Genomic DNA, 23,556 nt, shown 5'->3' with positions numbered 1-23,556 from the left:
CTCAATTAATCATAAGCAACTGTAGATCCTCTCGTTAAACTCACAAATCCAACCCATTTTGGCTCTCTCAGTAATACCACGAGGAAGTAGCAGAGGCCAGCTACCCCGCAGGTGGCCCACGTGGTGACTGCTCTGGAAAGGGTCAGGGGACTCACGGCGCTTCTGAGTTAGCTGAACTCAAACACTGAAGGTTTCTATAAAGCAGCCAGGGTTCAAAGAGTTTGTTTGCTCTCAGGGTGGAAGTGCTGGTCGAGGTGCTCTCCCAGCAATGAGAGAAGCTGGCTGGGAGTACCGCGTGCAACAGAAGCAGGAAGGAAGAAGCTGTACCTACACACACCTGCCAGCAAAAACTATGACAAGGTTTTACAGTCTTGACATTTAAAGTGTGAAAAAGTAAAGATAAAAATTTAATTGCTGGCCTTACGAAACACTCCTTTTACTCAGCCATCACTTTAACGTTTGGCAGCTCCCGTCAAAAGGACGTCAAAAGGTTTGGGCCCGCTCCAGCAGGGTTTGCTTTCTCCTGACAAAACTAGTATTTGTCAGGACAGGTCCCAGACTGCGATCCAAGGCTCAGAAAGGCTGGGCTACTTGAAATTTGAATGGAGCGAAGACCCCCAAACACCTACCAATTCTCAATATCAGTTCTTTGATTTTTCTCCTCTGTTTAGATTTCCTCTGCTGAAGCCGGAGGCTTTTGTACCCCGAGGTCTAACCATAAATTTAATATCCTAAATCATTTGCAAACAGTTGATAGTACAGAGCAGATGTTCAGTTCGACCTTACCAGTCCACATTCTACAAATATTATTCCAATAACCACTCCGTATAACCACAGTAAGTGAACCACTAGGTTGTACCGCTGCTTTATCTGCACAATAGCACTTTGATGAACCAAAGAAGTATGATACATGCTTATAGAGTCTAAACATAAGTGTCGATTTATTCTTCAGGCATCAATTGAGAATGAAAAAATCAGAGCACTGATTTTGCATGAAGTCACAGTGCAAATGAATTCATTCTTTGGTCATACACGTTTACACTGATAGGTGTCATTGATCAGTTCAGCTTCATGCATTCTACAGCAAAGGAATAAACTTTCATATCTGAAAAAAACTGAGTCATTTTAGAGGGTATTTGTGGCAGAATAAGTTTAACAGCGTCTACAGAAAGCAGGTTCACAACAGATGGTCGAAGGTATTTTTAATGAAGCTGCTCATGAAAGTTGCTTTGTTATTTGGACTTTGTTGCCTTGCTTAGCCTGCACTTCTATAAATCAACATTTAAATACTGGATGCAGGAGGAATTTATCTGGGTTCCAAATCCAACCCATTACTGTAATCCTGGATGGGACTGCCAGCTTATGCAGGCAGAAGACAAAGTTATTCAGACAGGGAAATCACTTGTGCGGCTTCACCATTTGCTGTGGATTTCAGCTTTTAGTATTTCTTAATGAAAATGCCATGCCTCCCATTTCTGGTCCGTAGCTTGGTGGGAAGGCTTCCCCAGCACACGCTGCCTGTAAGCACGTCTCAGGACGTCGCCTCCGCAGGGAGCAGCACACACGACTGTGCTGTAGCTGTGCTGCACTTGGCTGTCACCGGCTGGTTTCCCGATCAACCACTGCAGGCAACCTAAGCCTGGTAACTTCACCCCAGTCTAGCTTGCCCCACAATCCTACACACGAGGTTAAATCAAGAAAAGGTGCTACGCAAAAGCAGAGGTTAAGGTTCACCAGAGGTGGTGTTTATACTCGTTCCACATATAACCACAATTTTAAGCTGAGGCACTCAGCCCACTTAGCAAGTTGCTGCTGACAAAGGAGGATGCTCTTCTGCCTGCCTCCAACCCCAAACTCTTTAAATGAAGGTCTTAACCTTTTTTTTTGCTTCATCTGACATGGCAGGCGCAGTGCTAAGTACACACAGCTAATAATGGTACTTGATGGTAATAATGGTAATTATTATTTTGTCATGGTAATCGTTAATTACCATTAATGGTAATAATGGTACTTGAGCATCCTGGTGGCTGTGAAATAACGTTTTTTGACAATTAATCAAAGCAACAAACAAAATGATACTGCTGTATTTATTTCTGAGGGCCTTGCAGTAAAGGCCAGGGCTTAGCCCTCGGGAGAAGTGTAGAGGGGGAAGGAACAGTTTTGCCCCAAAGATGCTCTCTCTAAATGGACTCTATCTTCATCGTATGGAGCATCATTTCTTCCTTATTGACCACAGATCTCATTTACAGCTAACTCAGAAGAACCAGCAGCAGCAGAGGTATTTCTAGAGGCTCAGCAGCAAAAGTGTTTATCGGCAGGAAGTTGGAAGGAGCTATGTTATGTTAACTGAACTTCTGATCTGAAGCCATGTTATTCTTTACTACTGCCCGTAACACTGTCATCTGCAGAAATAAAGGTACGGGAGCCCATCCGGTGCTTCTGAAAGAAACTCTGGAAGTTAATTGGCATAACAGAGATATAGGTTATTCTTATCACTCTCCTGCAGCAGCCAGGACAAAAGGAAAAAGTTGGCATTGCCAACAGGTCTGGGTTTGGCAGGAGACCAAGCAAACACACCACAAACTTATCTCAGTATTTATGTGACACTTCATGGTCCAGAGGTATTTGTGTGTACACACCAGCAATGCCAGCTGTAAAAGTGGCCACACATATGCTGAAAAATTACTTTGCCTGTCTGCTTTGACACAATACCAGAAGAAGGAAGGTTCTTTGTATAAATTTGTATATACTGTTACATAATAATTTAAAAAGCTCCCGTAAATCCTGAAATACAAACAGTATATCCATTTTTTTGCAGCAGCATATGGCAAAACAGACATTCATGGACGAATCAGAACCCAGTGCCAAACTGAAATGCAGAATGAATATTTTAGTAGCCAGGACTTTGTCTTAACTGCTCAACATCCTCTGCACACATGCAAAATCCCAGTGGTGTGGTGCCTGGCAGGAGCTTTACAAGCCAAGCCCACAGAAGTGAATGCCCCCATACCTGCAGACCTCCAGTGGAACCTCAGCAGAGCAAGGAACTGCCCAGCCTAAGACTGCACAGTTAAGTTCATTTCGACTTGGAACAGCAGCAGCATTAAGAAGCTTTAGAACTGAGGGGGGCCTTCCCTTTCCAACATCAAACAAAAGATTCACCCATGATAAAAGTTCATACCTGTCTTTCAATAAATGCGTTCATCCTCTGAAGCATTCCCTCACACGTAAATTCATAGGGCAAATAGGGGTCAATCTGTTGAAACAGTGTGTTAAGGTTAGAGATTTCTTTGTTCAAATCAACATCGTGTTGCACTGTGGTAGCAGCTCATATTCCAAATACTACATTATAGAAGCAAAAAGAAGTGAAAATATACCACAATTGCACAAAGTCAGCAGCAGTTTGAGCTGATTTTTGCTCTTTTGTAGTGGCTATTAAGTTGCTCAGTGACTATCTTTAAGGAGATGACAAATGCTGGAACTTCAGGGTTTATTGCAAAGTAATAGATATAAAACTACCCTGAGATCCTTTGGGATACTAGAGCTCCTGTTCTAACTAATTTTCATCTGTGGAGTTGAAGTGAAAAACCAGAACATTGAGACAAAAAAGAACGTGATACCTTTGAACATGCTGGCAACATTTTTTCAAACTTTTTGTTTCTTTTCTAAGTGCCCTGATTAGAATCCCATGCTGCAGGTGTGTAGGCACTTCAGTGGCAGTTGTGTGAAGGCTATAGAATCAGTCAAAATAGTTAAGCATGTACTTGTACAGCCTGCACTGCTCTAAGAATCCACAAGGAAACCTCATTGAATGCACAGAAAATATGCACTGCTTTATAAATTACATACAAAATTCATACTTCTATCCAAATTCACTCACTTTTTTTTTTTTTTTTTTTAATCAGGTAAAAACCTGACTTAACTAGTACCAAATCCTAATAACCAGATACTGCAGGGTTGGAATGACAACTTTTTTTTCCCAATAACCTACAAAGTGCAGCACCTCAATTAGTCAAACATTACGAAGCAGTCTGCGTATGTTCCATGACACACTCTCAGGTGTTGATTACAAATCGAGAATGTATTTCTCACCTTTTGATTCAAAATTGATTTCACAGCCCTCTCAACTTCAGAAAGATCATTGATGTCCACAGTCCAGACATGGGGCTTCCCAATGTAAACTTCCGCATAGGGATGCTGAGATGTCAACTGAAAGGAAGAAACGACATTGGTCAAATTTACAGTTTCAGGATATCATTTCCTCTCTCTCTTCACCACACGTCATGGATAAGATGTGCCAGACTAACCCAAAGGTTCTGCTAGAACTGAGCAGTCAACTTCATTCCTTCCGAGTTACCTTTCAGATTTTTTTGTGGCCTGTGGCTGCCTCCCAGAGCTGTCATCGCTGCCCTGCCCCACCTCCATGCCGTATCCTTGCTCTGGCTCCCCAGATTTCAAGCAATTGTAAGCTTCCGTGAGCAGCAGCTATAAACAACAATTCTATCACTTCGGGTGAGTTCTGACTCTCGCTGCTGCTACCGCAAGCGTGATCTGGCCTCAATAAGTGTTAACTGCATTTTGCTCACCCCTTTGTCAGAAAACAATTTCAATAAACACTCCAGTTGATAACTGAGAAAGGCGCTATCAGAGATCGCTTGTTAGATGCTTCAGAACTAGCAGGACGGCACTGAGCAAATTTTGTGACAGGTTCGTGGGAGTAACATGAACAAGCAAGGGAACACGCTGAAGGGAAGTAAAAGCTGCAGAAGAGAGGGGAACGTTTAAAAAGAAAACTTTTTAAAATAAACAAAAAGAAAACTGCAGGATAGATTAGTCACAGACAATTTTTGTACACCTGCCTCTTTATGCACGATGCTAAGAAAATAGACCGCACGTGCTCTCTTGCTTTAGTGAACACAAGGAACAAAACTTGCAGATTTGCCCATTGCGCTTGGGTTGTGGACAAAAGAAACCAGTCTTACAGTTACACATGGGATCACAAAAACACCTTCCATTGTGCCTTTAAAAATAATACAGGCAGCATTTTAAATCCCCCAAAGCTTTCGGCATTAGCCTTCAGACCACCCTTTCTCTACCACCTCAGCCAGACCTGACCTGGGCGACGAAGAGCTGCGCTTCTCAGGCCAGTCACTGCTCACATGCTGAGAACAGCCAGCAACAGGTTCTATCGCACGAGTTATTCTGCACCTCCTCTCCCAGAAAGTATTATTTCCTAATACTGGAATGATTTAATGAGCTGAGGCGTAATGTTTCGTGTGTTCAGGAGATACTTCTCCTGGCTATGGTAAAAGCCCCTAAGGGTTCTCATAAACGCATTTGGAATTTCTAACTGAAAGTCTCTTTTCTTCCGAAAAGCAGAAAATGATTTCTCTAGGGAAAGAAACTGCACCCACCAAACACATTTGGACTAGATCTAGCATGCAGTGCTTTATTTCCCCCTTTTCTGGTCTTTTCTAGCTTTCATATAGAGTTTTCACTAGAGGACCCCATCTCGGGAGCAGAAGGGAACCAGGCCACCTCCTGCCCCAGACCCACCGAATAAATCCTACCTGACCGAGCGATACAGTGACTCTCAATGGTTCCTGCGCTGTGCTAAATACAGACTTTATCTTCAAATTGGTCTATGAATAATCAATCAATTTGCAGAATTACACAAGCTTTTGTTCTCCTTTAATACCTAAAAACACTGGCAGAGGATTGTACTGTAAGGACTTCCTTAATTCCTAGGAACCAGCACCAGGGTAAGAGGCGATAGGATCTAAATGCAGCCGTGGAAACTAGTTCCAGCAACGGCTGCGCTTACGATAGATCAGCTACGCACGTGAGCGGAGCCACGTTTGTGACGAACGTTCGTTACATTGTTTTGTACCAGAGCTGCCATCAGGGATTACTTTTCTGTGCAGTCAGGCACACGGCATTTCTGTTCGAGCCGACGGAAGCCGGAGGGATTTACCCTGCACTAGGATTCCTGCTGGGCTGGGTGGGTCCTGATCATTTACTGGGGCTGGCTGGTTCGAGTGTCTGGGAAACAACAGCTGGAAAAAGAGACACACTGCTGAGCAGCTCAGGGAAGGAAAGCTTCGAAACGTGCCAAGGAGGAGGTTTAAATGGACTTCTTACTGCGATCTCCTTCGTTAGCAATGGGAACTGTGAGCAGGGGTCAGTTTGGACTCAGTGTCCTGCACCTGCTGAGTGTGTAACGAGATGAACGATAACCACAGCTCTGGCACACAAAGTCGTAAGCAACTTATGTTCATGGTTTTAAACGGGAAGCTGTCTTATGCTCATCAGATAGCTGGTGCTGCTCTGTGCACAGTTTGTAAAGCCCAAGTGCAGCTTCACCTGGGGAATACTGCTGTGCATGCTTCACATCACCTAGGTGTTACCACAGAGCTGTCCTTTAGACAAGCACGGAAAGGAAATACATACGCACACCGAAGAACGGCTACACGTAGAGGTGTTCACATCAGAAATGGCTACGTGACTATTAAATGTTCCTAAGTGTTGTAGGCTGAATTTTACCTACACCAAAGAAGAAAAACCTGATGCTGAACATCAGTGCCAGGATGAGGGGCTGGCTTACTTAGCATTGTTTGTGCCTTAACAGTGTCTTAACATCCTGCCTGTTTTGAAACCTTGAGGTTTGGTTTTTCTGTTCTCTTTAAGAGTCAGTTCTCCAAATTAATTCAGTGTTCAACTACAAATGCAGCGGGTTGTTAGCATTAATAACAGAGCTCAACAGTGCCTTGAGCAGATCTTTTCTGAATGAAAAACCCATATAAAACAACCCAGAAATGCTATTTTTATGATTTACTTACACACTGATTCAATTCCTGAAGAATATACAGTGACACGTTTCCTCAGCTAAACGAAAACTCTTTCAAATGATGTATTGCGCATCATGTGACACAGAATCAGAACCACCTAGGTTGGAAAGTCCTTGCTCTAAGACCATCAAACCCAACCATTAACCATTGCCAAGCCTACTGCTGGGCCATGCCCCTAAGCACCACATCGACGCCTCTTCTGGACGCCTCCACCGATGGTGACCTGTTCAGGTCAGAAGATCACGTGTCCGAATGAAATTCCAGTTTCTGGTCCCTCGATAAGTATTAGCAGAAGGCACAGACAGACAGAAGTAAAGTTTACCAGCATGTGAATGGCAGTGTTTGATTATGCCATAAAAATAAGGTCCGACAATCCCAGTGACGGCTAAGTGACAGTGGTACACTTTTTGTATGAACTGTGAACGTTTATGTGACTTTTACTATATTGGCTTACAAAAAAGAAACCCGCAAAAGTTTTCAATAAAGAAGTTACCAATATTAACAAAGCTTACCTCTCGGAGTGTAGGCTTGCCTTTGAAAAATTCTGTGTTTTTGCTACTTTTTGGTGGATTAAATCTCAAATTCAGAAAAGCACATCCATTAGCAATAGCTTCTAAAGGAGCGGGCCCTTCATATGGAAATCCAAGACCAACAAAGAGCTGAAAAACAGAAAACATGGACTATCTTAATTGTTGTTCTTTACAAAAATCAAAAGCTAAGAACTAACATAAAAGAAACAATAACACATTCAAAATGTACAAGCCTAAAAAATGTAACGTTAAGAAGAAACAGGGAGGGATCCAGTGGCTCACTCCCTCATACCCAAGCAGTACTGGAATGTCTTGTCAAACATCTGACCAAAATCTGCAATGAGCTGAGGTGTTTTTTCATGTGGCTAAGGCAACAACAGACTCTTTCATTTTTTTGGAGGGGGAGAGGGGAAAAAATTCATTTGGTGCTTTGATGAGTGTTCACATGAGGCTGCTGGGCTCTCTTGCAGGTCCAGGTTTTACTGCAGTGACCTCCCTGAACAGCTACACGACTGTCTTCCCCCTCTCCCCTACATCAACTTGCTGGCTTTGCCGGTATGACCACGCTCCTGCCAGACTGATTAAGTCTAATTAAAACGGTAGATGGCAGCAAACAGCAGCTGAAGACACTAGTCAGCAAGGGCTTGCATAGCCTTAGGTGGATTCAGTGCCCCCAAGGTAAATGGAAGGAGAAAAATGCACCGCAAAGCTATCCTTGTTGTCAGCTGAGATCACAGCTCCGAAAGGGCAGTGGTTTTCCTCAATGCAAAGAAATGTAATATTTTGTCCGTCACACAGCATTTGTTTAGATCTTGACCCTGTTCTTGGCTTAGCATAATTAAACTCCCTGAATTAAATATTTTTATTTGAAAGTCTGTGTGTAATGGGAGATGAAAAGCTCTGCTATCAGCAAGTTCTTGGCACTGCTAAATGACTTCATGTACATACATACACTTATATAGCTGCCCATTTTTTTGAAACAGAAGGGAATCTTCATAACTATTAGAAATAAGTATTCATAACTTAGAACCATTCAAATTACACTATTCTACATGATTTTTTCTGCAACACGGCAGTGAATCCTAGTAACAGGACATTCACAACCGAAGGCCCCTTCCAGGAGCTAACCGTGGCATCGATGCACGTCGGGCTGGGCACAGGCACTGCAGCCTCACTCCTTTCTGACCCACGACAACAGTACAAATTCCAAGTTGGCTGACTAAAAAGAAAGTTAACACCTCTCACCTCGTTTGAGAACAGGCAATTTTCACTGCACGGAGCTGAATATTGGTCTTTCAGTTTCCAATTTTCAGTTTTTTTTTGTTTTTTGTTTTTTTGTTTTTTTTAAAGTCACCCACTTGCAAAATGTTTCTCAGCTATCTTGCTGAGAGATCTTGCAGAGAACTCTCCAGTGGCCGATAAAAACAGATCTGAAAGCCTAGCTCCACTAAAGCTAGATTATGTAAATTTGGGTTTTATATATGGCATAAGATATATCACCTTTCCATCAGAAAAAAAAGAAAAAGTCACACACTGACTTTCACCTCAAGAGGCTTAACGTAAAGGAACTCCAGTTTCTTGAAAATAATGAACTACAGACATGAAACCATTTCATGCAATCTGCACACAGGATGTTATTATTGTCATTATTATTACTATTTTTTAACTACGCTCTAGTTCAAGGCAACAACCAGATGAGAACCAGCAATTAAAACCACCTGAAGCATCAATTCTCCCATGATCCAGCATTTGCCTGGTATGTAGAGAAGGCTGTTTGTTTGCTTCGTCTTTCACTTTCTTAATAAACTGCTGCTGTGCACTGCTGAACAGTTTGTGTCTGACTGGTCCGTTTATTTAGGAGGAAGCTCCATGGGGAAAGAAACATGTTTTTATGTTTTGACAGCACAGAGCACACTGTCAACACTTGATCTATAATAAATAGCCTACTACCTGTTTCACATCCATTTTCAGACCTTACTTCTAAGCAGCACCACACCTTTGAAGAAATAAAGGATTCTCCTCATGGCTAGGATGCTGGGTGTGTGGGTGCTGCCTGCTGGCCCCAAGTCCAAGGTTGCTGCTGCTCGCAGTCCCCAGCTCCCACTTGCAGCCCTCCAACGTCTTCTATTACTCTCCATCACATCACCTGCATCAGCTCAGCTGAGATCCCCAAACTGAATCTCCACCCTGCTCCTGAAAATTGGCCTTATTAAAGTTCCCTGTAAGTATTGTTGTACGGGATAAAGATCAAAACTGAGGACTATCTTAATTGCCCCAAGAAAGCCACATTCATTAGGATTCAAAAGGCAAGCATTAGAGAACTCAGGTCCTTTCCATAGCTCATTGGCATGATGCTCTAATTTGCTAATCCTTTGAATTATACGCAACTTGTTACTTCCCAAAAGCCTAAAACAATCCCTCAAGGTACTTCCTAAAGGTATGTAATAGAAACACTGCAAGTCACTAATTGAAAAAGAAGGAAAAACCATACAGTAGAAACAACAAAGACTGAAAACAGACAACTACTTTCAGCTACCAGTGAGGTACCATCCATCCTCCGTACAGATAAGGCTGTGTGGAAGAGAAGGCTCCCTCCCCAGAAATGGTAGATTAGGAACAGTGCATTTCCACTGTTTTGTGGCATAGAGTGCCTCCACATAAGGCTCCTGACCATGGCTTCCAGGGTGCTCTTTTACCAGGTGCTGTGCCCGATAACACAGCCTGCAGAGGACAGGCACCTTCACCCCGCACCTGGAGGTCCATAAAGCAAAACTTCCAATCCGGGCTGATAACATAACCGTGGGTACACGACATTCAGAAACAGCCCTGACCTTGCTTTAGTAGCTGGAGCCAAATTACTAGGCAAAGCGGAATTCCTTTGTACTCCACTGGTAGGTTGGTTCTTGAAAGCATTTCATTCCGTGTGCGCATTTTTCTGAACTTTAAAATGTTTTTGAAAGCCACGCTGTTATTATTAACACAGCGCTTTCAGTGGGCACATGCCACAGCAGGTGGTGTATGCTTATGCCACATGTAACAAGATGATTGTCAGGAGGAACTCATAAAAGTGTATCTACAGGAGGTAAGAGCAGAAAAAATGCAGATGTAAAAAGATCATTAGCATCAGGGTGTTTTTTTTTTTTTTTTTTGCCTTTTGTGTGCATGTGTTTTTAAACCACTTCCTCGTCTGCAAGGTCTGCTACCCAGCCGTACCTGTAGGGCTGCATAAATCAAAACCAGGGTCTCACTTGCCCAAGTGAAATAAATAAAGCAGGCGTTGAAGCCTTTCAGCAGGAGTACCTTGGTTTTCATAAGAAAGGCTCCTCAGGAACCTTTTCTGCCTTTGCAGTGAACGGAATCCCTGTTAGGAAATTACAGGCTCTCGAGCTGGCCAGCAAGCACCACATCAGCCAAGACGCCACTTGTCCGATCACAGTGTTGGCATTCTCTTCATGGTGTAGTAGCTCACTGGAAACTTCCCTGACATGACATCCAACTTGACGAGTGCTTTACAACCACTCCCATGAAAACGCAGATTTTTTTTTTTAAAAGTATTCTTTAAAACCAACGACTTTCAGTTGACACTAAGTAATTTATCCACGGAGTTTACAGCAACAGATTGGACCATTATTAAAATAAGTACTTGAACAAATAGCCTGTATCTCATTTATGGGCAAAATAATAAAATGAGGAATGAATGTTGCAACTGTATAGTCCTGAATAGCTCCGTATTTAAGAGAAATATTTCATATTCCAGAGACTGAGTGCTATACTTCCATAAACAGCAGTGTTTATCTTTTCCTCTCCCCGTTTTAATGTTAGTGCAGTTCATTTAACTTATTCTGTTGCGCTGGTAGGTTTATCATCACTTTTGTATGCCTCCTTACTGAACTGTTTTATATATTTTCTTCTGAACAACAGAAAGAGAAGCACAACAAAGACTATTGTTAACTATCTTGATATATTTTCCTCAAGAATATAAAATGCTTTCTGAAAAAGTCAATCCTTTTGAGAGTGAAACTCCTTTAGAATAGATTCACCAGTTAAATGCCTATGCAGCTGTTTTTGTGAAGTGTGTGAAAGTAGAAAGGCAATATAAAAAAAGGCAATATAAAAAAAAGTAAAAGTTCATTTTCCTATTTAAACTTATCCAACACTGCAGCAGGAATTTTCCCAAACCACCTCTACAGGGTACTGGTCCTGCTTTTATGAATCACCATTCAGAAAATGTAAAATCCATTTAATAGAAGAATCTGGATTCCCTCAAAAACTCACAGTGACTGGAAGCAAAAAGTTGCATCTGAAACTTTCTCTAAAGGAGGAGTGTTCTTCAAAAATTCTGTACTCGTTCTTCCAATACGGCCTGGTCCAACTCCTCCAGCTGCCCACTTGGCTGGAAGTCAGCTAAGTTGGCAGGAAGGCTGCCAGCTTGCCTACCCTATTTTCCTCTGACGTGATGAATGGCTCTCCACCTTCTCATCAGGAACTGTTGGCATCTCCACTTTTTGTCACGCACTGCACAGCTGAGCTAGCCATGATGAATCTCAAACAGCCCCCTCCTGCTCAAAAAGCATAATTATTCTGAAATACATTGCTTTGTAACATACTCCAGAAGAAAATGGCAGCTGCATGTTTTTGAGAATAACTGTGTCCTGTACCAACTACTTTAGAGACCAAATTTTGGGACTGCAAAGCTCCGATCAAGAATCATGATGGTTACCTATCGGTATTTTGCTGTCTAAGGGCAAAATGAGGCAGTGGAAAGTAAGTTGACAGGTGCAAGTTCCTTTAGCTGGGTGACTTGTTTGAAAAGAAAAAGAACAGTAAGTTTTCAAAGAACTTTCCTCAATGTTAGGAGGAAAAAAAAATAATCTAACAACACAACAATTGTATAGGAAATCATTAAAATGCCTGTAGGGCTCTGAAAACACTACAGTTTGGGTCCACACTTCTCACAGAAATACAGCTTGTGAAGAATAAGGAACTTACTGAGCACAGGAGTACTTCACAGTCACAATCTAGTTAGCTGCCATTCGGTCTTGCAATTACTAGTCAAAGTATGGAGTAACGCTAGTCTCATCACTTCCTGACATAAAACCCTGTGTAAACTGCATAGTATGCATTAACTTCAATTTGTCCTAAATTGCGTCTTTACGTGGCATCTTAGTACACAGAAAATATAACCAATAACTAGATGGGCTATCTAGTTAACAATGAAAATCATGTTTTTTTATTATAACGCGTGTAAGACAGACAAAGAATTCAAGATGAAGACTTAGTCATATATAACTAGTATTATGAACTGTTCTTTATAAATCAGGACTTCAGCAACTCAATAAGGAGCTCATTAGCTTATTTTACTATTTCGGTGAACAGAATGCAGTTTTTTCCAGAAAGAAGTCATTGTTTGTACTTGGGGTTATTACAATGTCAATATTCTACCCACGTTAGTACTATGATTAACACAGTGATTTCAGACTCCATGAAGGTGAAAGCTGTGTAATCTCAGTATTATCTATGATGAAAGTAAATGTTGACTTTTTAATCTGCAACATTATGTGTATCTGTATGCATCAAGTGCATACACCCAGTGGTTGCCTTTAAAAAGTCATAATTTGCCAACAGCTGTCACGCAGAGATGTCAAATTACCATCATTTTCCCAAATATTTCAAAAAGGAGATCTCTACAGTTGTGTGGGAAGACTGGAAAAGTACTTGCCTTTTCTTTTCTTATTTAATAGATTCTTTCAGTAAAAGTGCACAGCAAGAAACCATCAGCAATGGAGAGTAAGTTCCATATATTTTTGCTAATTTTAAACATGACCCATTTATTTCAGCAACTAAAAGTTAAACATTCTACTTAAAGTTAGTCTACTAAAGCATTTTAATGTTGTAAAGTGTTCCACAAAGATTATGGGAATGGCACTGAAAATCCAACAAAGCATTCTGATTTCCTGGACAAAAAATTATTTAAATGTATACACTGTCCTTTATCTTGAGCTCCCTTGACTACGGGGCCACAGGCAAAGCACACCACAAAAGGCACATACTTTTTTTCTCTCTTTCTGTCTCTGCAGAACTGGAACAGAGGAAGGAATTGAATCGAGCATGAAGTGATTGCCTTTTTTCTTTTCTACCCTAGAGAGTAGGATTAGCCTAGGTTAAAGTCATTGGTAGGGCAGAGCAACCATTTCTGTTGTATGTCTTTCGGATAATGCTTAACTTTCACATTACAGAACTAAAACTATACTCTCAGCTGATGATCTTGAGCTGAATACCACATTTAGGAAAATGAAAAATGCATTTATCCATGTTTTTCAAGCTGGTTGTTAAGCATCTCTCTTTGACTGTAGGTTGTGGTCCCAGTTTTCTAGGAACAGCTATCAATCCACAAAACAGGGACATGATGAAAAATGTATTTTTAGCATACAGAAGACAGTTAAGTCTCCTTTTTATTGGCCATTTATTTTTCCAGTACTTTAAAATTAGGAGTGCAATCGTAGGAGGTGAGATACTGTCTATCTTTAGCTATTTTTGCCATTTCTCCTTCTTCACAAACTTACCTTGGTTTCTCTCAGCAGAAACTGCAAATCTCGCCCACTGAGTATACCGTGGTTTTTTACGTAGCCAGGAATATACATCGTGCTTGTCCCGTGAACAGTTCCATGGACTTCCATATAGGTGTGAATGACGTCTAGATAAGCCTTCTTATCCTGCAACAGCAACAATAAAATATTTTACACAATTCAAGCATAAGTCTTCAGTCAGAGCTGGTTTTGTGTCTTGTACCACAGAAGCTAGAAAGGGAAGAAGCTTCTTATTCTTATTTTTATTTACATGACTCCTACATGATGGTTCTTATATTTTTTTACATGGTTCCTACGATATTTGGTATTTCATACACCATTCATTTTCTTTGTTACTAGTTTGGAAGAAAACTGCAGCTTTTTTGTTTCATAGCATTTGTATAAATAAATAGCAAGGTCCTATTAATTTCCAACTAGACCGAAAATAGGTCACCAGATAGCTGTATTCTTAGCACCGCCTAAACAATACCTGTCCTAAAAGGAGAAAAAGAAAGAAATATCAAACTGTCATTCTGTTTTAGTCACAGATGCAACAAAATTCATTATTGTTCATCATCATTGTGAAGAAAAGGGTGAATTACACCTGGTAAGCTGCACTCTTGCCAAATGAAAACACATTCTTGTCTAAGTACGTGGTATGTGAATCACAAGACACCTCCAAATATCCCAGTTACCTAAAGTTTTAAAAGCATTTTGGAAAAGACCCAGAGTACCGGTTCTATATTGTTGCAATAATCAAAACAAAAAACCCACAAGAAAACAGTACACCACCCTAGTTTGCAAACAAGAATTACTTTAATTTTCAATGCCATATGTTTTTGAGTTTTAAAGACTACTAGCATTCCAAAAGCAATTAGCTAAAGACTATTTACAGCCAGTATGCAGCACAGATCAGAGGCTTTCCCTCAATATTTGCACATAGTCTTAGTAATAACTCTGAAATCAGGCAACAAGTTTCTGTACTTCTTGGCAGCAAGGGAGTTTTTAAGAACTCTACTTCAAATCACTATTTTTTGTCATGTAAATTCCGTGCACTGTTCTTCCACAGACGTACGTACGTGAAAGCTGGCCAACAATTTGACTGAAGTTCATTCAGAGGGCAAGCAGACTGGGAAAACCCTGTCTTTTCAAATCATGGAGGAACAATAAGGCATCAGGCCTAAAAGAATGAACATCATTGCTTCCTGAAACTTCCTTACCAAGTGAACTGGTGATCGATGTTCAAATACACAGGTTATTCAATGTCACAACGACTGGCTTCTAACTGTACCTTCCTCTGCTGGCAATTCTGTTTGTGAAGAAGTAAACTGCCTGCCTCATTACCGAACCGCTCTGGTCTGGTGGCTATGCCAAGATCACACCATTCAATGTCCTGGGCTAAGTATTATATAAAGTAGCCAACAAATGGACACAAATGTGCTTTCTTGTTTGACACAGTTGCTGTTATTGCTAATGAACTCAAACTATTAAAAAAGATTACTCTTATTTTACTTGCATTTCAAGTTTGAATTACTCTGAAAGAGGTGTTTCTCCCTTTATTTGTAGAATAAAGTAACAAGTCAGAAACTGCGGAGAAGCTCATGTATTTTGTTAAGAGAAAATCCATTCTGGAACTTTGCAAATGTTTAGGAGAAATATAAATGGTGTAGCCTCCTCTTCTTTCCACGATGAAGCACCGGCCTGTTGTCAGAGGCAGAACTCAGTCCTGCCTGTCTAGAGCGTATTACACACAAAGCCTGCGAGTTTGGCTTCAGTGTTCTGAATGCAAAGAGGAAGCTGTGAAGCATGGGCATTAATGACAAGATGACCTGCATGAACAGTCAGAACAGTGACGCACTTGCTGCACATCTTATCTCGTGTCACACAAACTGGTAACATGAGTGCACTCCAAGTAATTCAAGAAAAATATTAAGAGAAGCAAACAACTGGAATGAACAGAACCAGAATTACCTAAAACGACACATTCATTTCTATGAATGCAATGACAGATTTGCAAACTCTGTTATGTAATATTTAGCTGTTCTCAAATAAAAGACTTGCCATTAAAATTATTTAGTCTTTGCAAAATAATGATTGTAAAGTTCCTGAGGAACTGAACTTTTGGCTCCAAGGTTGTTGAAGGTTCTACTTCTTGAACAGAGACAACTTCTGTCCCAGGGAGTCCATGAAGCACTTGTCTTGGGTTGCTGTGAGATGTTTGAGTTTGCATTCTTTCTTACACATCAAGACTTGGCTATTTCTGGAGTCAGAATACCAAACTAGATAAATCTTGGATCTCAAATGGCCATGCTGCCATTTTATCATCTTACCCATTATCTCATTTGCAAAGATGAACATAACACGGACTGATGCAATTATTACATTTTCACGTCTCCTGCTCGTATAAGATGCCAATAGAAATCCAGTGGGGTTCTGAGAAACATCTGTGACATTCATCACTTAAATCCTGCTGGAAACATTCTTTGATACACATAATGGACCTTAAGTGTATCCCAAAATATTTCCCAAATCATCTATAACAAAGTGAATCTTCCTACTGCATTGAGGTAGTCCTCTATATAAGTACCAGCATCTGCTTGTTACAGAACAGGGAATATAGCAAAAGGAAAGAAAAGCAGTACAGGATGAAACAGGTTTCTAACCTGTATTTACAGTAGCACTTTTGGGGGACAGAGGTATGGTTTAAGTGAGCAGAACATTCTAATTCAATGTTTTTAATGTTTAGAAAGTGAGAGAGCATAAATACAGCATTTATAAATACAAGGGCTATAAGTAAATAAATCAAGGAATGTGATTTGTAAACAAACAAAATACCAACATTCCTTCCGCTGTTAATCCATTTCCTGAGTTTGCTTGCTTGAATGCAGATTCAAATGTTCTTTTTTCTTAAGGAATAAAAATAAAGTGCAGATTTTTACTTTTCCAGAGGTAATTTAAAGAGAACAGATCATGGGCTGCTGGGTAGTAATGCAAAATCAGCATTCTCTGCAGAGTTTGGGTCAGATTGCATTATTCACTGTACGTCTGGTGTCTGCAGTACAAATCTAGACCTACAGCATGAAAGATAATCACATCACAAAAGAGGCAATTATTTCTCCTCAGAACCAAAATGTAAGAGTAGCGGTGACTAAGAGTCATGCAAGCCTTTTCTGAAACAAGTTTTTAGCAGCTAAAATAAACTTGCCATTCAGGAAAGACATTTTTGTTGATCACTGAGTGCAGAACTGTTATTACTGTACATCAATTATTTCCACCTACTTTTAAAAGCATCATAAAGCCCTTCTCATCAAAGAAATCAAATGACAACTGTCTGATAAGTCTTTCCCTAAGACAATGTTGACAGCAAGACATAGCAATTTCAGTCCTGAAGGGCTGAAATTTTAAGTTTGTTGGATGAAAATGTAAGAAGTATTAATGTGACAAAAAAATCATAGTAGAAATGCGATGCAGGAAGAACTGAACTCCTTTCACTTCCTTGACGTGGTAGACAGAAGGCATGAACAAGTTTTACTATGACTTTGCCAGCCTGAGGTTATCACAGATTATTGTTATTCTTTACAATTTTAGACCACTTGGGTAACCTCACAGAACATGGTAAATTCCGCAAAGAATGGAATGAACCATCACATATGCAGAGCTACAGGCTCATTACGTTACACAACATCTTGATTCAGTGTCCCAAAGTGGATTAAGAGGCCAAAAGTTGAAACTGCAAAATGCATGTAAAACAGCTCATATAACCTTTCCACACCTTCAAACACTGAAAAAAGTCAGAACGCAATGCTTTTATAAAATTTGACAAATGCAATTCAGGTAAGAAAGAACTCCTGGACAGGTCTTTGCGTATTTCCTAAATGCATACTGTTAAGTCTAGAGGTCCAAATATTTGCGTGCTTATTCGCCCAAGCGTCAGCCCCAAGATAAGCCAAAATCCAGTGGTATATGCAGTGCATAACTGAGACTGATACAAGTGTAAGATGCATGTATCATGAACCGTGACTCTTCTTCTTAGGACTGAAGGCAGAAGTATTGGAATAGTATGACGGGAAGTTGCAGAAAGAAGAACAAAGAGACTTAGACCTAGAAAGGAGCTAAGGCGACATGAAAGGCTTCAAACTTACCCTTGGAATTGAATTGAAATGTTCTGTCATTAAATCACATTCTCATAATGGAGAGAATTAGAGGTTTCACTCATGTTTTATTCCTACTTTTACATTTAGGAAAAGAGAGGTCTCTCTTTACTGCATAGTGTTGCCAGGTCCACACTAAACCCCTAACTGTTGATTACAAACATTCAAAATTTATAAGTGTTGCACTTGATAACTTACCTTTAAGAATAATATTTAGAAATGTAGTGAAATTCTTTACAGCCATCTATTTGTAATCCTCAATCTACTTACAACTGATTTATTTGTAAGAAGAAAACAAACAAGAGGACATTTCTTACAGTCTGCAGCATGCATCCTTCCTGACCTCCAACAAGACATATCCGGACTTCCCCACTGCAACGTGGGACTAACACTGCTGGTCTCAGGCCATGGGCTCATGTATTTCTCTGTATCCAGCAGAGCTGACAGAAAAGATCGTGGTGTTCTTTCACTCCACCACTCATCATGTTCACATCAGAGTTTAACCCCATTGAATGAGGTGGCAAGTCAGAGCGTTGTCTGTAAGCAATCCATAGTTCTCTTTAGCTACAATAACCCGGTTAGTTCACCAGTTTAAGCATGTGGTCTGAGCCAGCCTCTCCAACTCTGTCTGGTCATGCAGCAGTGATGGGTGTATGGGGATTTCTAGCAAATATGAAGTGACAAATAATTTGGGATCTTTCTCCTACATGGTTAGCTAGGTGCAGAGAAGGACCCTCGTCCATGGCGATAGGTAACCAAGACAGCAGGTAGCTATTCTAGTCCCACTCCCAGGGAAGAAAAATGAAAAGAATTCACTCCGAACTGACAATGTGGTGTCCTCAGTTCCATTTCAACTTTTCAACAATTTTTGGTTTAAAATTTAACAAGTTATCTGCAAACAATATTCTGAAAAAGCACGTTAGTCTGGGCATCAGAGCACCCTCCCCGTCACGCTGTGCTTCCCCAACGACTGACCAGCACCAGCAGTGCCGTGTGTTCAGTGGAGATTACACTTTTTGTTAATTGGCCATGTGCAATATAAAGGTAGTGGGACAAATAGATTAACCTTGGTCAGCACATGCCACGTGCCAAAATAACATTGCACAGGGAAAATGAAGGAAACATGAAATAAATTACAGATACAAGATTAGTTCAGGCCTTTTGGTGATCACAAGAACCGGATTTTCTCTCTCCATGTCAGACATCCCATATTGTCACCAATTCAAAGCCTATCTGCGGTGACTGCACTTCACGTACTGGTGCAGATAGGCATGACTGCTGTTACAGTCTGCAAGTTACAGTTAAGTTGCGCTTCATGTAACAAGCACCCAGTAAGCATTTTAATACGGCCAAATATTAAGTTATACCTCTTGGAAGAAACAAGACAGGCATTACTTACAGAAATGGAGCACTGACTTGGAAAAAGCAATTCCAAAATAAGGGTTTTGGCTGAGAAGCCATCTAAACATGAGTTCCCAATGGTGAAAAGGGTACGTGCATAATAATGCGTGTAGTATTTCTTTTTGACTTCAAGGCTCTTATGGCCCACACAGCCTTTGCCAACACTCACATTTCAATAGGAATGTGAACAATCTTGAAAAGGTTCAGCAAAAAGGGACATGCGAGAACATTTAAGGATTAGAAAGCACAAAGTTCTTAGTGGCTCAGCACATAGAGGTTTTTCAGAAGATGACTACAGATTGCTTTAACCTCAACCTATGTATTTCTACAGGGAAACAGAACAGAAACATCAGTCCAGTACACAAAGTCTACACCTGCTATTAAAACTGGAAATTGATTGGCAAATCTGTACTAGAAATAATGCAAAGTCTTGAGGGAGAAGGCAATTAAGGAATTTACCAGGGAAAGTAGTGGGGTTTCCACTGTGTGCTACTTAAAAATCAAGATTGGATGTTCTTTTCCAAAAAAGCCATATTCTTGTCTTAATCAGCTCATGAATATCCTCTGTGTCACACCAAATCTCAGACTACACAATCACAAGTCTTCCCTCTGGGCATATAATCTATTAAAACATATTTCTGAATTAATGCAGGCTGAATAAACTGAAAAAGATATATATATCAGTGGGAAGAAAAAAAAAAAAAACAAATGCTGGTGACTATGCCAATATCTTGTTCCTTAAATCCAAGCAGTACTCAACAGGTTGTTCTACTGATAGGCAGTACAAATCAGGTCGGGAAGTATAGACAATTATTACATGCAATGGTTCCTGAGAGACTGAAAATGAGATCAGGAACTAAAAGAACATGAGCCTCAGCTAGAAGAGACTTGAATTAAAGGAACCCAGCTCTGCACCAGCATTCTGCAGGCAGAAGAACAGAGGGCAAATGGGGACAAACCAAGCCATTCCATGAGCTCAAAAAGAGTAACTGCCACAGTATCTAGTACAATGCTAAGCAAAATTTCCTTTTAAGACACTGATTACATAGCTTAGGGCAGTCAGACCAAATTTAAACCTGAGAGATTGAAATTGAGAAAGCATAACTAATATACATATTTTTCTCAACAGAGGAGCCAAGAAGCATTCAGCTCTACCATTTCCCTAACACAAAACCTCTTAACATTCTCCCATTTCCCTTGTTTCTGCTTTGTCTCACAGATGGACCACTTACTTAGTTTTCAAGAATGCATCCTGCATAGTCACAGTTACCAGACAATGTTGTTCCTATGGGTCAGAAAACTGTAAGATTGACATTCTTATGCCAAGGAAGAGAAAAGGAAGGAAAATGTGAGAAACAGATGCTCCCCTCTGTTGTATCATTTGGTCCTATGCATGACGCAGCACATACTGATGAGTGCTGTTTTCAATTGACGAAAAGTTTTAAATATAAGGTCTTCAGGCATAGAGGGTGTACGGACACACAGAGGTGAGTCAAAAGAAATCCTGCTATTAATGAGTAATCCTTTTCCTTTGAAAGCTGCATAAAATTTATACTCCCAGGTGTGTGAGCCTAGAAAAAAAGAGCTCCAGAAAAGGGACAGTGGACATAAAGCAGAGAGCACTGTGAGCTTAACAGTCCAACATACGATACTTGGTGAAAATACGACCAAACCTCAGTGTTGTTATTCTGGAGCTCTCCTCTGCAAACGGAAGAGACATTGCAGCAATTGAAGTATTAAAAAAAACACAAATCTGATATTACAGGGAGATAAAATGAGATTTCACACTTCTAGGGTTTTCAGTGAAACACAGCTTCTAGTGTAAAATACAGCACATTTTTGTTTGTAGATATATGAAAATAAATCATTGAAACATTTGTTTACAAAAATGATTAAAGTCTACAAAGCTTCTGACACCTTCAATTTCACATTACTTGTAATAGCTTCTGCATTTTCTAAAATTGGGATATCAAGACTATACAAAATGTATTATATTAGGAAAGTGTGCATAAATAACAAATGATCCGTCTCAGTCTAGATTGATACAATCTTGTTCATCAGAAAGACTTCAAATTGCTCAACTGAATTTTTTGGTTATTTTCAGAAAAATAACAGATCTATAGAAAAGGAATACTTAAGTTTAGAATTATGCATCATTATATTGATCAAAATAAATTTGCTCAAACATATCAGGTATGGAAAACTCACCTTCCAGAAATTATCCACTTTGCCATAAACGAGAGATTGATTTTGCCTTTTGATGTCGTTAATGTGTTTAATGTCACTGGAATTCAGATGCTGCTCTACCACAAATCCAAGGAAGCTGTTATCTGGAGTGTGAGCTGTAGGAAGTGGAGAATATTCAAAAACCTTTAAAACATTAATTAACATTACAAAAGTATAAGCGTTGACAAAAATAAAAGTAGGTATAAGGAACGCAATATACAACAGATCACTTCTCTTCTTTACATTCACACAGATACATTTGCTTATTTTATTATTGAGAAGAGTTCTTATTAATTTTAAATCCTGCTGCATACGTCTACTAAAGTAAGCAGTTATTTTCTGGCTCATTTCCTTCAATGAAGCTCTGCAGCTGGACGTAGGCCAATGATAACGATTCTTTGTGTGTTCAGCTTTACTTTACTATTAGAGATAAGAGAACCAGAAGGAATCTAGCTTGACAATCCCAGAGACACAACACCAACAATTTGAAGGGATACTGGATTTATGCTGGTTAACAAAGCTGTTTGTTTCTTAATGTGATACGTTTTAGTGAATTTCCTGGGCTCACCTGTTATAGTGGGAGAGCTAACACTCCATCCAGCTTGCTGCCTATTATGTATCTGTGTTAAGTATTAGCCTACGAAGTCACGCCATGCAAATCAGAACAGAAATTTCACTGCCTAATTCACTACATATATCTATGTTAAAACATTGAAAAGTGACAACTGAAATGATCAAAACTGTTGTGTTAATTGCAAAGGATATGAAATTCAGTCTTAATTTTCTATATTAGTTTTAGCCTCTGTTGGGTCTTTCTTCAGCGCTGACATCCAGCAGTACTAGGTACTGCTCTCCTCCTTTAAAGGCACGGAGCTGTAGGCTCATTACAGCTAAGTTGTTTTTGTTTGCTTGTTTGGTGAAAAGGTGTTTAATTGCATGGATGGACTCCAATATTCATGGCTTCAGGTAAGAATTCATCCCTATTGTATAAAAGATACTGCAATACGTAGGGGGTTTGGACCTTATCTAAAAAGTGGCACAGCTCCACATGTCTACACAAAACTGCATTGCAATGAAAACCTGGATCTCTTCTGTAAGTCTCACCTTTCAAATTCGGTTAATTCAAGTTGACAACTTGTTAGTAAGTGCGTTTTGCAAAGAAAAGAGGGAAAAAGGTGGAAAAAAGGGGGAAAAGAGGGAGGAAAAAAAGACCCCAGACACATGACATACAATGCTAAACCCATAGTCAAAGTTCTACAGAAAAATCTATTGCCGTATGAGGCTTTACTTTTGATTCCTCAAACCCAGAAAATTGGAAAACACAATAGAACAGAAACCATACGCAGTACACTGTTCCCTTTGTTGTTATATTTAATCTTTCAAGTGACAATTATTTTTCTTTCACAGAAAAAATGTCTCAGCAACAGTTAGGCACTCGCTTAAACCCAAGGACTTTTTAACATTTAGCATAGTGAATGGCATGTTGCAAATATTCTTGAAAAGGGGCATTTTTGTATCCTTTCATATTTTTGGATAAGAGACTGCATTCAAAGGAGAGGCAAGGCAGTACACACTCGAAAAATAAACCTTTGTTGAAGTTATAGAACTGGTGGAATTCAGTGCCTTAAATATCATTGACAAAAAGCACGCAGATTTTTAAGCAAGATCACGCAGTTTTAAGAAGTATCAATGCTGTTATTTTGCAAAAAAGATTTTAAAAAGAACATAGAAAGGGAAAAAAACCTCATGCTTCTGGAAAGCTCAAGCATTTGGTAATATGCCGCAGGTTTGAACATGGCTTTCTTTTTGCTCAGTAATAATTTTCTGCCCTTAT

General features: G+C 40.0%; 1 protein-coding gene across 2 annotated transcripts in view; it reads right to left on the bottom strand.

The window, feature by feature from the left end:
- MGAT5 (alpha-1,6-mannosylglycoprotein 6-beta-N-acetylglucosaminyltransferase) overlaps window positions 1-23,556 on the bottom strand; it is a 116,520-nt gene that overhangs the window by 8,106 nt on the left and 84,858 nt on the right. For both annotated transcript variants that reach the window (XM_035330822.1, XM_035330823.1), the window contains exons 11-15: window positions 21,705-21,838; window positions 13,942-14,091; window positions 7,361-7,507; window positions 4,093-4,209; window positions 3,182-3,256 (exon numbers count right to left, since the gene is read on the bottom strand). In XM_035330822.1, the coding sequence (XP_035186713.1) occupies window positions 3,182-3,256; window positions 4,093-4,209; window positions 7,361-7,507; window positions 13,942-14,091; window positions 21,705-21,838 (623 nt within the window). The remainder of the gene's footprint in view (window positions 1-3,181; window positions 3,257-4,092; window positions 4,210-7,360; window positions 7,508-13,941; window positions 14,092-21,704; window positions 21,839-23,556) is intronic.

Source organism: Oxyura jamaicensis, chromosome 7, assembly GCF_011077185.1.
Source record: "Oxyura jamaicensis isolate SHBP4307 breed ruddy duck chromosome 7, BPBGC_Ojam_1.0, whole genome shotgun sequence".
Classification (NCBI taxonomy): Eukaryota; Metazoa; Chordata; class Aves; order Anseriformes; family Anatidae; genus Oxyura; species Oxyura jamaicensis.
Note: the sequence above shows the minus strand (reverse complement) of the source record. Positions and strands in the feature narration are given on the sequence as shown.